General features: G+C 41.2%; 1 protein-coding gene across 1 annotated transcript; it reads right to left on the bottom strand.

The window, feature by feature from the left end:
* Positions 1–8,559: 8,559 nt before the first annotated feature.
* Mos (MOS proto-oncogene, serine/threonine kinase) lies at positions 8,560–10,009 on the bottom strand. Its single transcript, XM_028768622.1, has one exon. The coding sequence runs from the start codon at positions 9,850–9,852 to the stop codon at positions 8,674–8,676; it is 1,179 nt and encodes a 392-aa protein (XP_028624455.1). The 5' UTR covers positions 9,853–10,009; the 3' UTR covers positions 8,560–8,673.
* Positions 10,010–16,177: the final 6,168 nt, after the last annotated feature.

The raw sequence follows: 16,177 nt of genomic DNA, 5'->3' as shown, positions 1-16,177 counted from the left end.
ATTCTAACAAAACACTTTTCTCAGTCAACTGTCCGTGTTTAATTTATATTGTGATGTTCAGAAATCCTCTCCACTGTGTAATTAATCCTGGCAATCTCTTCTATAGCTTTTCCATTGCTTTCATACTTTAAAATCTTCTCCCTCTCCGGCTTTATAATAAGCTTTCATTCTGTTTTCTTCCAGTGTTCCATATGGTCTCTAGTCCATCTGGAAATGATTTTGGTATGTGGTATGTAAAGTATTTATTGAAAAAAATACTTTTAGTAAAACTGATGTGCTAGGCTAGACTCTTTGAAAACAGGAAGCATGTTTTATTCACTCTTGGGGTTCCTTGGCTTTCCCAGATAGAAACATGACTAGCCACCCTCTGTTGCCTTAGGTTCTAGAAGCCTCAGTATATTCAGAAACAATGAATGGCTTTCACAGTCCATAGTATAGAAGAGACAGTACTCATGGCAATCAACATGATTGGTGTCCCTACATTTCACCACTTGGCCTTGGGGACACCTTCCACCCTAGGTCTCTGCAGTCTCAGGAAAACACTCCTGTAACCCCTGGAGACTTCCTGTCTCTGGCCAGCAGCACCTCCTGGTGTCTCCTTTCCTTTGTCTAGGCTAACTTACCACATGGGTAAATTCTTCCGGGCTTCAAGAGCACCTCCCCAGTCGAGGATAAACCATTTTCTGGTTGCCTTTTAAATATTCATTCATTCATCTATTTTTGATATGGAGTAGAGGAACTATTGTGGGTGGGGCTGTCAGCCCAGTTCCTTAGTGATCAATGCTATGAATGGTCAGTCGACTCCCACACCGATGTCTGGAGCTGTGAGTACCAATTGCAGCTCTGACTGGGAGTTTAAAGCAAGGTACATAAAATGTGCTAAAACTGAATTTTATTAGATAGGGAAGAATCTATGAAATTTTCAGAGAACAGAGAGCTTAAAGAACCTTGTAGTTCTTTAGTAGTTAGTGTTTGAACCTAATTAAAGGCAATAAAGGATAGTGCTACTCTAGAAAGTACATTGCTGACTAAATTTGAAACTTTCTCTAACATCCCAGAAAGATGTTAACCAGTATGAGCCAAAGTATGACTACCGAAAAAGCCAAGAGAAACCCCGGAATAACATTCTTCCTGCGGAGCCAAGACTTTATTCAACTGACTGTGTGTACAGAAAAACCCTGGTGAGGAATTACTATGGCTAAAATCACAATAGTTGCAAGTCATGGGTAATCATGTAAAATACACTGAAGTGGACCATTAATGACAGCTGCAGGGTCTGCTAAGTCACCCCTTTGCCACAGCATTTAAACAATATGAGAGAAAACATATGCTTTATTCTTCAGAGGGTTCTGTGACAGGACTCCCTAGTTCTCTGGGACCTAAACCTTCCTCAGCATTTGACAAATGTTTTCTTGGACTCACAGTACAGCATGCTCTCCTGTGCTCCACTGCTCCTGAGACTGGGAAAATCTACCTCCAGTTCTAAATCAAGGAAGTTCTGCACCTTGGCCTCTCGAAAGTGCACAAGCTTCTAGCCCTGTCTACCCATGTTCCCTAACCTCCTGCCTTTCTCTTTAACTGTCTTCTGCATGCCCTCTACTGTCCCATAGACCTTCAGCTTTCCCTCTTTGTAATGGAATTCCCTGCTCAGCAGTGTGCTCTTTTGTTTTATTTTCTGCAGCTTCCTTTTTTTAGCTGAATGTGTGGGGTTTTCCCCTCAGGAGGGAGCCTGCTCCATGTTAATAGTATGTACGTGTAGAAAGAGTGGTTCTCACATGCGTGGATGAACATACACCAAGGCACTGGAGAAGAATGTTTTGTCTCTGTGGTGTCATCTGTTTCTTAAAATATGGTGATAATGTCAGCACCAGGGAGCCTGAGACAGGAGGATTGTGAATTAAAGGCCAGCTAGGGACCACCAAGACAACTCAGTGGGTCAGAGTATTTGTTGCCAATCCCAAAGACCTGAGTTTGCTCCCCAGAACCCACACAGGAGAAAGAAAGAACTGGCTCTTGCAAGTTATCTGCTGCCCTCCATGTATATGCCATGGTATTCATGTGTAAACACACACACATTAAATAAATGTAAAAATTTTTCTTTAGAAAAATGAGGTAGCCTAAGTTATATAATGAGACCCTGTTGTAAAAAATAAACAAAACACTATTTCATAGTTCAGAATTAGGGTTAGAGTTATTGTGTTGAAATACGTTCCTAAGGCACACCTATGCTTCTGGTTTTGTTTGTTTTAAATTTACTTTAAAATTTTATCAGTTACATGTATACACCAAAATCATAGAATTACAATAGAGCATCAGAAAATAGCCTGCACACCAGTGCTTCAGGCTCAGCACTCCCTGTGCAGGTTGGTGGCTTTGGTGTCTCAGGTTACCTCCAAGAAATACACTGAAATGAATACCTTCTGACTTTCTTGGGTAGAATCTAGTGTCTTCTTTCTTTCAAAAAGAGGATTTAATTTTCCTCATTCCTAAACCTAAGCAAAGTCCCAACATTTGGGAGACTGACACAGGAGGATTGCAAGTTTGAGACAAGTGTTTTTAGTTTATTAGTTGGGTTTGAAAGATTTATGTATTTTTATTTAATGTGTATACATTGTTTTCCCTGCTTATATATGTGTCCCACATGTGTGCAGTGCTTGGGAAGGCCAGAAGAGGGTATTGGATACCCTGAAACTGGAGTTACAGACCATTGTGAGCTTCCGTGTGGGTGCTGGAAATCAAACCAGGTGCTTCTGGAAGACTAACCAGTGCTTTAACCCCTGAACCATATTTCCCAGCTCTCTCCAGACAAGTTTTAAACCAGCAATAGGCTGACTCAAATATTAATTTTTTTCCTGCTCCTTTTTGCAGGAAATCACACCTGCACAGTGTTGCTAGTTGAATCTATGTGAGGCTGTGTTGAATGGCAGCATTCATCACTCCACCTTTGCTTTGTTTCTCGCTGTTCAAACAATTTGTTTCTCCTAAAATTAATACTTTTTCGATGCAATGGCTTTATTTTCTCTATGCTTATCATTAAATTATTTCCAGAGCTTCTATGGAAATGTTCTCTCAATTCACTCAAATCTAAAGGTTCCTTCTTTTCACCCTGCTTTGACCTCTTCTCTGCTGCACCAATGCATGACGGACAACATCTGTTCGTCTGTAGCCTCATGTTTCCTTCTCATGTTTTCTTCTGACTTGATTCATGCTCTTGTGATTGAAGAATATCTTCTGGAGATATCCTAAGTAAGGATATATATGAGTACATTTTTGAGATGACGTACATCTGGAAAGGTCGTTCGTCAACCTGTAAATATAACAAGGCGCAGAGCTCTAAGTTGAACATGAAGAGTAATGTATTTCCTCAGAGTTCCAATACAGTAGCCGCCATGGTCTTTTAACATCTTTACCTTTGGCAGCTGACTTGTTTTTGCTTTGAACCTTGGGACCTAATTTGGGGGCTTTGCCATTGTTTCCACTATTTTTACATCTCATGATGATAGGTTGCTCTAGTTTGGATATGGCTGTGTCTTCCAAAGAAGGCCCATTGTGTTTTAGGCTTGGTTTTTAGGTGGTACTCCTAGGAGCTTGTAGAAACACTGAGTCCTGAAGACTGCTAGGAGTTCCTTAGGCTGTTTAGCAAGGAGAGATTGCGAGACCCCAGCCTCTCTCTTTACTTCCTATCTGATGCATTAAGCACTCCCACACACGAATGTTGTTGAGGATATATATTTGGTAATGCATGGTTGCATATAAACATGCGGAAAATGATTTTATGATCAGGATGATGTGAACAAAAGGATTAAGTGTACACTAGGATTATTTTTCACATGTCTCTTTTGTTTCACTTATAGTAAGTACCTTAATATTTGTACCAAGAAATGCCTTATTTCCATGTGAATAGGATACATTCTTTAAGCACTTGAAACAGTGAATTTAAAAATTGTTGTTGTTGTCTTTGTTTTTTTTTCTGCCATGATCACCATCCCAGGTGGAAGAATATGATGGTTAGGGGCATGGCTTATGTGCCCATCTTTTGTCTGTATAACTCTGGTCAAGTTATCCTCACTGGGTCTCAGTATCCTGATATTTAAAAACAAAATGACAATAATAGTAAACAGATGGTGTGAATATATACTTATGTAAACACAGTTCTTGGCATATAATAATACATTTCAGACATGATGGCAGGGGGTGGGGGAGAAGGGGAAATGAGGATTTGCATAAAGAGTAAAGAAGGTGATTTCACATTAAGAAATGAGGGAGAGGATGGTACAGCAGCAATGGTTAAGCAGGACAGACACCGGATGTCTCCATCTCTTTCTCCTTCATATCAGCTATTCAGGACCAGCAGCTTTGAACCCGAGGAAGGAGTCTGAGAGAAATGGCGCTCCTGGCCTGGTTCAGAGCGCATTTCCGATACACTGTTGCCTGAATGAAGAGGAAGGAAACAGCAACAGGGCAGGTGTATTGAAACTGTTTTAAGACATGCTGTCACAAATAGGTCTTCGACTATGTGTAAATACTTTTACTGCTAAATGATGTATTTTTTTAAAAAAATTAGGAGATATGATTCTCAGATTACCATAAAAGATATACAATGAACATTTTGTCCTACCTTTTCCTAGTTTTCTTTCTGGAGTTTGTATGCAAATTCAAACAAATAGGGACAGTTGCTTTTTCTCTTTCCTTCACAAAAGAAAGCATGCTAATTGTATTCATTAGCCTTCTACCTTGCTTTTAATTGAAAATAGGAAGGCTTCCCTGCAAAGTAAAAGCATTAGGGCATTGGTTATAGTTTTGTTACATTGTTTGCCTGTTTATAATTTCCTTACTGCTGGACGATATCTATTTGCTACCACTGTTAGCCACAATTATCATTGGTAGGTTGTATCTCTTCCCTGCCACTACTTGACTCAGTCTTCATTTCTTTTTTAATCTTTGTATTAAACATGCTGAGCTGACTTCTCAAATATGAACATCATCTGACTGGGTCACTACACATGGAGCACCTGAGGTCCTTACTCAAGCTCAGTCACGATGTTTTCCAAAAGCTCTGACTTCCTGCATCTGCTTGCTCCCTTCAGACATGGCATTTCTTCAGGGCTCCTCTCTGAAGCCATAGGTTTTGCTATCGTAAAACAAAGGGGCCCTGGAGGCTTCTGAGCTTCTCTTATACACTGTCGTGCCCACAAGGTGACTCTGTTGTGTCCAGGAGCCCTTTCTTCACTGCCATTGTCTGAGTTCTGTGGTGATGGGACATTTAACACTTCTCTTCCTCTACTAACATTTGGAAGCTCAGTTCTGCTTCCAGACTTAATCCCCTACACACACACACATACACACACACACACACACACACACACACACACACACACGCATGTTTGCACTTCCTGAGGGACTCTGATTCTATGGATATCTATGTTTTCAGGTGTCTCTAGGATCTATCACTGGTGGGTTCCTTCCCTCTTGTTCCTACACTCTTCCTGTGCAATTAGTCTAGTCTTTGGATATTACTGCATTCTAGAATTTCTTTGTATCTCTTAAATTCATGGTTACAGAATGTATAGAATAGATTCTTCTGTGTTCACTTGTCACTTGGTATGGTTTTCAGAAAAGATGTTCTAACCTCAGCTGTGGCCAAGTTACTTTTAGAAGTCAATTCTGGATTTTTATGCCTTTAAAACATACCCTTGTTGAGGCTATGTTTTACCTTAGACAACAATCTGAGAATAAGGCATTCAATATAGTTAGACTAATATTTTAACACAGTAAAACAAAGCAAAATCATTGTAATGTATTATATTTTTAATGTATTCTATTTAAGGACTTGCAAATGATAGTTCTTTTTGCTAAAACAAACAGAAGGAATTATATTTTAAATTAATTAGTTTTGTAGTTCTGAAGGTTGAGGCTGGGGTCATGTACACTCTAGAACATTCTACTTGAGTTATATCTTTGGGGAGTGAAGTATAGGTGTTCGACAACTTACAGTGGTGTTAGGTTCAATAAGGCTATCATAAATTGAAAATATCACTGAAAATTTACCTGATCTACCTACTAAGTTGGACTATAGTTGGGTAAAATTATCTACCCTAACAAAATCTATTTAATAATAAAGTATTGACCTCTTTCATATTTATTGAATATAGTGTTTCTTAGTGTTCTTTGTGGGGGGCTAGATCCAGGACCCTCACAAGTTCCTTACATAAAATAACACTGAATTTACATATAACCCATACATTCTGTTTTCCCTAATCTGCCAATTGATTACAATGCTTAGTTTAATGGATGTGCTGGTTATAGTATGTTGTTTTGAGAATAATAAATTTGTACAAGTTAGTACAGTTTTTTTTTCCTGAATATTTTCAGATCTGTGGAAGTTCTCAGTCTGAAACTTCAGAGCTAGCCATCTGCATCTGTAAGTGGAGAACCATGCAGGCACAGTGATTGTGGGGCATAACTGTGACCGGAAGTGGAGTCTAACTGTTGTTTCCTAGCAATGGGACTGAGGGTTTGGCTAGTTAGACTGCTTACTGACAGTTCAGGAAAAGACCTCAAGTGTAGTTTCTGCTTAATGTCTTAGTCCCTACATTGCAGAAGCCCAAATCAAGAGACAAAGCATCATAAGCCAGAGACCTATTTCTTGGTCAGTAGCTACCTGGATAGTTAGCAACGTTCTTTAACATTCCCTGGCTCTAGATGGCTCCCTTTTGCTTCCTCCAAGGACATGTCTAGACCAGAATTTCACTCTGTAGACCCCCACTGAACCACCCTAGACAGGAAGAGCAGAAGCCCGGAGCCTTGAGCTTTCACAGAGCAGCTTTCCTACACACCTGTACTAGCTCGCCTGCCTCACTCTCACCTTCTTCCTGGGAGAGAGGTCCTTTTTCTCCAAGGCTCCTGCTTTTCATCTCTTTGATTTTTAAAAGCTCACCAATTTATCTTTATCTCCTCAGCTTTTGTCTACAAATAAACTTACTTCTTCAGCCTAAAACCAAATCAAACAACCATGTACATGCATGTCTCTTGCCTCTTCTAGGGTTCTCAGATCCTTCCTGAAGTTCACAGTCTCTAGCCCAAGCATGTGTGCCACACCAACTCTCCCAGACGTTGTACTTACCTGACCCCCTCACACATGGACACTGTTGGGCTCCTCTCACTTAGAAAAAGCCACTCTTGTCCCAAAGACAAGAGTTTCCTTTTCTAAACCCCATCTACATCGCTCAGTGTCTTGACTTCTAGAAAAAGCAATCCCACCTCACTGGTCTTTTCTTTTCTGTCAGCTCAGCCCTCACTCTTCATTGGGTTCCTATTTGCCCCTATGGCACAACTTTATTTTTACCACCTGCTTTGGGGCTCAGATCTGAGGCAAAAGAAACCCAGTGTAGAAGTGTTTTTGAAACTTTTCTGCTCATGACAATGTTCAAATGTAAGCTATTACAAGTCATTTAGAATATTGTTGCTTGAAAAAAAATAACTCAATTTGTAAAATTTATGTGAAAGTGATTGAAAATGGCCTTTCCTTAATTACAGACTGGAAAGAAAAGCAACCACCTTTGTTCTCTCTCTCTCTCTCTCTCTCTCTCTCTCTCTCTCTCTCTCTCTCTTTCTCTCTCTCTTTCTCTCCTTCTATTCTGAGATAAGGTTTCTCTGTGTAGCCCTGGATATACAGTAGTAGCCTGTAGTCTTGGAACTCATTTTGTAGAGGAAGCTGGGCTTAACTCAGAGATCAGAGATCCAATTGCCTCTGCTTCCTGTGTGCTGGGATTAAAGGTGTGCTCCATCACTGTTGGCTAACAACTGTTCTTTTAAAAAGCATTGGTTTTGTTGTTTTGTTTGCAGGCAAACTGCATCTGGAATTTAGGTGTGTGTGTGTGTTTGGGTGTGTGTGTGATACATGAGAATTTACAGGGGAAAATGTGGCATGTCTATAGTGGCATTAGTTTTTTGGAAAAATGTTCTTTGTCAGTAACTGTTAGTTTTCAGCCCCAGGACAAAGGGCTGAGGACACTATTTACCATATCAAAGCAGACCTGGTGCCAGGTTTTCCCTGCATCCTTCAGTCGCTTTCAGTCACAGGGTGCTCCTGGCTGGCACCACCCTCTGCCCTAAACTTCTCTAGCCCAGGGGCTGGGCTGCCGTCCCCCCATCTGTCCTTTTCTATATAATCCATTTCAGTTGCCCCTCCTTTTTTGGGTCTCCTGGCTACTACACCTGGTTCTCCTCTTTTCCTTCTCTCTTCTTTTCCTACCTCTTCTCACGTGGCTCAGGGTCATGTCCCCTCTGGACTCTGTCAGCCAGATGTCCCTGCCTCTGACTATGCCCAATGTCTCCCTTTTATCCACAATAAACGTTCTCCTTCATACCTAGGAGCAGTGACGTCCTCCTTCCTCCCCCTTTCTTTTTTCATTCAGGAACAAACCTTACCACGGAAATGATACAATAGGCCAGGAGCCCAGAAAGGAGACACACAACCATAAAGAGCTCAGGTTGTTTGTCAACAGTGATGCCCAAGAAGTCTTTGTAAGTCTTAAGAAAAGCACTTCAGGCTGAAGTTTGTAGTAACTTTATTTCCTAAAAATATGACCTAGGGGTATGCTTTCTTTCACACCATCCTAACTTGAAAAGAAACAGAAACAAAAAGCTTATCTCCACACAGGCTCGATGGAGTCAGCCAAGTGCCCCTCGGAAAGCCTTCAGGTCCCTCTGGAGCAGTTCTGCACCCGGCCTCTGCAGGGCGCGGGCCTCCCAGCAGCTCTGGACGATGTTCTGCAGCGTCTTCCCAGTCAGGGAGGCGGTGAACACCACCCCTGCTAATGACGGGCGCAGATTGTAGGCTACCACTGCATACTGCACGTACTGAGGCTCGCCGGAGTAAGGCACCTCCCTGGTGGTCATCTGCCACAGGGTGATGCCGAAAGAGTAGATGTCGGCTTTGGGCGTGGCGATCTCGCCTTTCAGGAGCTCCGGAGCTTGGTGCGTGTATGTGCCCCCTATGTGGTGAGGGGACGCCTGCTGGAACCGCAGATCCTGCAGCTTCTGGGAGCAGCCGAAGTCACTGATCTTACAAACGTCCTGTTCACTGATCAAAATGTTCGCTGGCTTAAGGTCCAAGTGCAAAATGCTTTGTGAGTGGAGAAAAAGCAGACCGTTAACAATATCTAGGGAATACTTGAGGCACTTCCCCAAACTCAGTTGCTCTCTGCAGCTGAGAGGCTCCGGGGAGCGGGTGGCACCGTAGATAACTTGATGTAGCGTCACATTGCCCCCAAACTCCATGATTATGGTACCTAGGCTGTTGGAGCCCTCGGGCGTACGCGTGCTGGCAGCCACAACCCGGACTATGTTTTCGTGGCGCAGCCTTGCAATGTTCAGTTCAGCCCAGAAACTCCGCTGGGATGCACGTAGGTCCTTGGTGCACTTGTTCACTTGCTTGATGGCCACAGGAACACCGTGGTAAGTGGCTTTATACACAGAGCCAAACCCTCCAGAGCCCAACCTATGCAGTAGGCATACCTGTTCCCAGTCTATGGAGCACCAGGCCAGCCGGCGTGGCAGCCGCGGGGCCCGAGGAGGAGTGGCCCCCAGGAGGAGCTTCCCTGTCTTCCTCCGGGCCACCAAGGGGCTGCTGCAGGACCGCGAGTCCACCGACGGCGACAGCTCGCGATGGAGATAGCGACACAGGGTTAGAGGCGAAGGCATTACACCCTCAGATGGGACAGTCACATGAGACAGTAGAGAGAAATGACTAGGAACAGCCAGGGAAGTTTGGAAGCATGGCCGAAAATTCCTGCCCTCATCCCAACTCCTTTCCTTTAGTCTTCCTTGTATTCTCAAAACCAGCCACATCTGTGCTATCACGTCTTGCTCCTCAACAAGTTTTTTTTGTTTTTTTAAATAAATCAGGTGGGGTTGGGGGTGCAGATGAAGCCTGGAAGTCTCCGATGAAACAGTTACTCTCTCACAGCTAAAGTGAATCCTTAGCAAAACAAATTCTCACCCATTAAACAGTACTGGCCTGCCCCCAAAGCTCACCTCTCCTTCCAACTAATTCTTTAATCATAATACAATGAAAAAAATTTCAAGTACCTTCTGATGATCATTAATCAGTCCTTAGACCGAAGAGGAAAAAAAAAAGTACAGTGAACTTGGTGCACACTTTTCAGGCTATAATGATTGTTAGTGCTACTCTCCAGCTGCATTAAATCACTCTCAGCAGCTATTGGCTGCAAGAGTTGCAGTACAAACAGCAGACATTTGTTGAACTACTTGTCAGTGTTATTAGATGCAACCTTCGTAAGAATTAACATTTGTAACTTTAATGTCTTTGATCCAAATACAATCACTGATAGAAGTCAGAACACATACCTCCTAAGTCCATCAGCAGGGAGCATTCTGACTCTGTATTTGATTTAAACCTCAAGTTAAGACTCATTAACAACACACTGACTTCCTACCATTTCTGCCTTTCCAAGGCAAGTTAGGTCACCCAGTGAGCTTGCTTCAAGACAGATTCTAGACTTCACAGCAAGCAAGTTCCTGGAATTTAATGCAGAGTTGGAGGGAGGAAGAAAGGAACAAAGGTGATTGTGATGACCTTGGCTGTAAATGACAGCAATCGTGGGAAAACAGAAGAAAAGCTGGGAGAAACAGACATGGCTCAGAATCACTGGTACCCATCTAGAATATGGAAAAGCAGATGCTGAACATAAATTCAGGGTCTGGCCGTCAAACTACACATTCATCTTTTTTGGTTTGTATACTAATGTATTTCTTTTCATGCCATATCTTTGGGGGTGGGGGCAGAGAAATGGCCTTGCTCTATCCTTTCAAGAACAGTCTCTCAAAGTGGTTAGGAGGTACACTTTTTAGCCACTCAAAGTAAAGTTTTTTATGCATACGGGTGATAAGTGATCATTTTTTTTATGTGACAACTGTGTCCTGACTTTAGAGTCACAGGTTTTGAGAAGACAAGTTAATAAAAAAGGCCACTTATATAAACAACTCAAAGTTCACACAACTCCAGGTTTCTACTTGATGGTAATGATATGGTTTAGTCTGTCAACTTGTACGTAGTATATAATTGTTTGAGCCTCAATACTTTATGTAAGAAATTAGAAAAATTAAAGTAAACATTTTGGGAGGATAAAAGTTGAGTAGTTTTGAACATACTAAGAGGACAAAACATTAAAAATGTAAACCATGGAACATTTTAATAGAAGCGCCATTCTATACACGTATACCAAACCCAAATGAAGGAAAATAGTGAGCAAGACAAAATTTAAAAGCACTAAAATTATACTGCAAATTTGCTCAGCTATCACATAGATAAAATTACAATGGACTTTGGGAGCATAAGAGTAATAGGTCGCCTTGAACCTCTGGGTACAACACAAAATACATTACAATGTGATTTATTATTTTGTAATTTTTAGTTTTAAGACAATGTCATAAAAAGTTCACCCAAAATACATGGTGTGAGTGAAAGTATGAGTCGCTGTGAATGCACAAATCTGAGCTCCTTCAGCTCACTGCCGTCTACTCAAGACTTTAATGGCGTGTCCACTGCTCTCTACGTGCTTCCCCTTGTGCATATTAAAACTGTAGATGGGTTACACCCTGGTACAAACACTGGTGAGTGGAAATGCATTTATTAAGTGCTTTACCTAGCAACTGTCAGAGATGGTTATTAACCCCCATGACAGTGTTACAGAGGGGCATCCTTAGCTCAGGAGAGGTCTGTTGAGTGCACAAGGATCCCGTACCATTAAAACATTGTAGTTTGGAGTCTTATAGATCAAACCATGGAAAGCTGGGAGACTAGCTGTATTACATGTCTTACTATGGAAACTGGCTTTACCCTGAAAAGATCTACCACCACTTACCAATTTTCTTTCCTTTAACACCTAAGTTCTTATTGTGATTTTAATTAACTTTGTTTAATGCTGTCTTTGTGTCCATGTGTATACAATATTTTGGTATTTTCAACCTGTGGTAGGGTTAATCAGGGTGTAACCCATCTGTAATTTCAAATACCTGTAAAAGAAATAGGTCCTGAAAAGTGGACATGCAATTAAAGCCCTTGGGTCGATGGGTATGTGGTGGATGCAATGGGCTTGGGATTTGTGCATGCAACATGAATCATACTTTCACAAATACCTTGCATTTTGGATAAATACTAAACTGAGATTAGAAATTAAATCTTTATCTTAGAAATGGATAAAGCAAAAAAAGTAAAAAAAAAAAAAGAAAAGAAAAAAGAAAAAAGAAAAAAAGAAACGGATAAAGCCTGGTGGTTTTGGAGGTAAAGTACGAAGGCTCTGGTGTTAGGTTGCTGTGATTTCTTACTGTCCCACCACCTCAGTCTCCATCCCTTGAAAAGATAGTAAAAGCATACCCCAACCTTAGGTTTTTGAGGAAGACCCGGATTCCAAATTCTCCTTTGCTCAGGATATATAGTAGATGGCACTTAACTATTAATTATTTATGAAACGCATAAAAATAAAAGTCTGGTATTTCGGGGCTTATACCGTGTAAGAAACACAGACGTGTTAAACAGCACTAGCTTAAAATAATCTACTGGGGCTAAATAAATTCATTTTATTGTTAAGTTAAAAGTTTAAAGTATGTTTTCCGGCACTTTCGTTTTTAAATTAAAGATATAAAAGCACGTCGTATTATCCGTAAATGGCCAATTCACGGAACTTTAATTTTAATCTGATTAGATGCAATAAGGCTTTGTGATCCCCAAAGACAAAGGCAGCATTTGAAGGTAACAGGGCAGGTGCGACCTAGGAATGTAAAGGAGGCAGCGTTGGTCCTGGCGGCTCCTGGAAGTGTGCACATCTGTCCCTTAGATGCAGGCATCGGGATGTGCGGACATCAGCATGTTTGTTAGGTGTGACAACAGATACGGGATCTACAGCTCCGGGGACGCTGGTCGGTGTTGGAGCCCCTCCGGGCTTTTCCTTCCTGCTCCCGGTTCCGGAAGTCGAGCGGCGGCCCTCCGGACCCGCCCGGTGGCTGTAGCCCGGCCCGGGGGCTAATGGCTAAGGCCCCGGGGTCCCCAGAGGCCACCGAGGAGCTCCCCGCCCTTCCGTGTAGACTAGCGCGTCTCAGGGTCGTCGCGCAGCCGTTGGGAGACATTTTTTAAAAAGGCTTTGAAACTCCACAGACGTAACGACGACTCTTAGGACCCGCGAGGGGTGGGGATGGGGGTGGGGGAACCCGCCACCGCCACGTTCGCGCACGCGCAGTCCCGAACACACGCAGATCAGGGTGCTGGGCGGCCTCAGTGAGCTCAGGTTACATCCAGCCGGATTTCCGAATGGCGACTTTGGAAGCTGTAGTGTATAGGAGCCTTGGTGTCGTCCCCCTTTCCACCCCCCCACCCGCCCCGCGCTCAGTTTACAAACGCTTATTAAGGTCGAAAACCTTTTGACTTAAAAAAAAAAAAAACCCAAACGTTAAAACATAGAGAAATACATATCTTACTAAAAATTCCAACGCAGATTCGAGTCAAACTTGAAAACACGTCATTGATGTCTCAATCTACTTATGGCAAACTTTATGCTATTTATATTCTTCTGAAATTTGAATTTTATGTCCAGGGATAGAATACTGACTTGTTTTGGTATCTGTGAAGTGCGCATAGAATGATTTCCATTTCCCTGCGATCAATTTCGAATTTCAGAGGCTGATCTACATTTTGTAGGACTGAAGTAAGTAAGTAAGTAAGTAAGTAAGTGTGAAATTTGTGCACACAACTTGGTTCTGTCCCTCATGGAGTACCTGCTACTATCAGGGCTGATCATTTGAATTTTTAATTTTAACTCTGAAGATATACATTATATTGAAATATCTTTTCACTTGATAAGATTTCAATACACTTACAGATTTTATAACGAAACTTGTTATGGAGACTTTCGAGTTTAATGAGATCTTGCAATTTTCTCATCTTCTTGACCATAAACTACTCATAAATATGTAAAAATACACCTGACTTTATTTTAGTGATTCTTAATTTCTTTATCATAGCTTAAAGGATCATTTTATTGGCATCTTTCTTTGAGCCAGAAAACACTATATATTTAATATTTACAAAGTCTATATTTCTCATTGGTGGTAAATGAATCAAAATAATCACACTTTTGATTAAAGGATTCAAAACTAATACAGGCTATTCATTTTATCATATTTACTCATTTTTTTGCATTTGTGTCAATAAGGACATATGACTCTTCTTCATATATATAATGTGAGTAAATGAACTATAGTGATAATTATCTTTTATTTCCCAAACTGATCCACTCTGGCAAGAGTAGACCCTGTTCTGTTTGTTTGGCACTGTCCCGTGATTGGAATTATTTCTTGTCCTTCTAACTATGGGTTGGACCAGGTTCACAGTGCCTTGTGGAACCCACTTCTCAAGTGTACCCTAGCAAAATAAAGCTGGATATCACGACTGCAGAGGTAGCTTTACAGATAAGTTCATTTTCTTCCTTCTCTTCCTCTCTCACTTAAGAAACAAAAATTGGAAAAACATAGTCTTTTTTTAAAGGCAAATATTCCTATTGATTTTTAATTTAAGTTTGGTAGTATTTTTCTCAGTTAAATATGTTAGTTATTTTTTCTTCCCATGTTCTTAGTCATAGCATCCTGAGTCAAAGAGGATATAACATAATTACCAGCTTTTTATCTCAGAAACTATAAATACAGTTCAAGGTTTCTTGCAGTTACTTTGTCTTTATATCGTTAGTCACTAAAGATGTACAGATGTACAAATTGTTTTCTTACATAACTTACGCTGTAGGATTTGGATGACATATAGCATGTATAATTATGGTACAGTTTGGTGGTGTGTGATTATATTAAATTGAGAGAAGCAGAGTTTAACTCTTATCCCAGGTCCTGAATTTACTCTGTAATGCACAGTGGCCTGAAACTTGTAGTAATTCTTCTTCATTAGTCTCCTGGGTGCTAGACTTATGGACATTTGCCACCATGTCTGGCTCTAAATCATTAAAAATCATTACATTCTAAAAAAATAATCTGCCTTCTAGTTAACCAACAACATCTCTGGAACTTTAAGAAACATTTTAAATTTACTTTCTCTCTTTTGAGTTTCCTTTATAACATATGCCGTGGTTTTCTCAATCTAATATCACACATCATGTTACCATGCAGAAAACAAAATGATTTTCTAATTTTATTATAACCCAGTGTCAGCCCCTCCCTACCACACACACACCTCACATCTTTTCTTCTGTCCTTCACCCTCCTTGCTGTATTCCTTTATACAAGAAACATTTCACTCAGTGGTCTTTCTTCCTTTTTCTTTACAAAAATTCAAACAATTCCTTCTTATTTTCTGAATTTTGGCAATGCAGGCTTATCTGAGATGAGATTTCACTTTTATCTGTTCTCAAATGTCCAAATATACTGCCCTTACTCGATAGAAGAAACAATTCCAGTTGTTTGTAGTGTTTGCCTTCTTAATGCCTTGAGGACTTTAGGGCTAATAAAATTTGGGGTTTAATATATATGAGATTAAGAGGAATATCACAGTAATGTTTCCAGCATCTGTGCCAGGCATCTTAGCAAGTCAGGCATTGGGAAATGTATTAGAACTCCACATGAAGTGAGTTGAGGTGTTTTGAGGAGTGGTCAAGGAGGAAGATTGTCCTTATTAGGTCTTGGCTCTTAGCTAGGAGAGACAGCTCAGCTTATCGCTAAGCCTGGTGCACAGGAGTTTAATCTCCAGGACTTGTATGGGGGAGGGTAAGAGCATACCCCTACAAGTTGTTTGTGAACTCCACATGTGTGGCACATGTGTGCCCTCAACATAATAATATAAGTAGATGTAAATTCTTTTAATAAAGACTTATTTTATATGTATATATTGTTTTGTTTGCATACATGTCTGGGCACCACATGTGTGTAGTGCTTCAAGAAGCTGGAAGAAGGTATTGGGAGTTGTAGTGCCTGAGAACCAAACCTGGGTTCTCTGCAAGTACAAGTGCTTTAATTGCTGAGCTATCAGTCCAGTCCCACTCCTCTGTCCCTCCTTTGCTCCCTCCTTCCCCTAGTCCTCTCCCTCTTCTCTCTCTCTCTCTCTCCCTCCCTCCCTCCCTCTTCCTCCCTCCCTCCCTCCCTCCCTCCCTCCCTCCCTCCC

Source organism: Grammomys surdaster, unplaced genomic scaffold (genome assembly GCF_004785775.1).
Source record: "Grammomys surdaster isolate TR1022 unplaced genomic scaffold, NIH_TR_1.0 64, whole genome shotgun sequence".
Taxonomy (NCBI): Eukaryota; Metazoa; Chordata; class Mammalia; order Rodentia; family Muridae; genus Grammomys; species Grammomys surdaster.
Note: the sequence above shows the minus strand (reverse complement) of the source record. Positions and strands in the feature narration are given on the sequence as shown.

What these genes read in the sequence shown, in the direction of transcription:
- Mos (XM_028768622.1), bottom strand. Translation starts at nt 9,852, where the DNA reads ATGTGGCTGGTTTTGAGAATACAAGGAAGACTAAAGGAAAGGAGTTGG.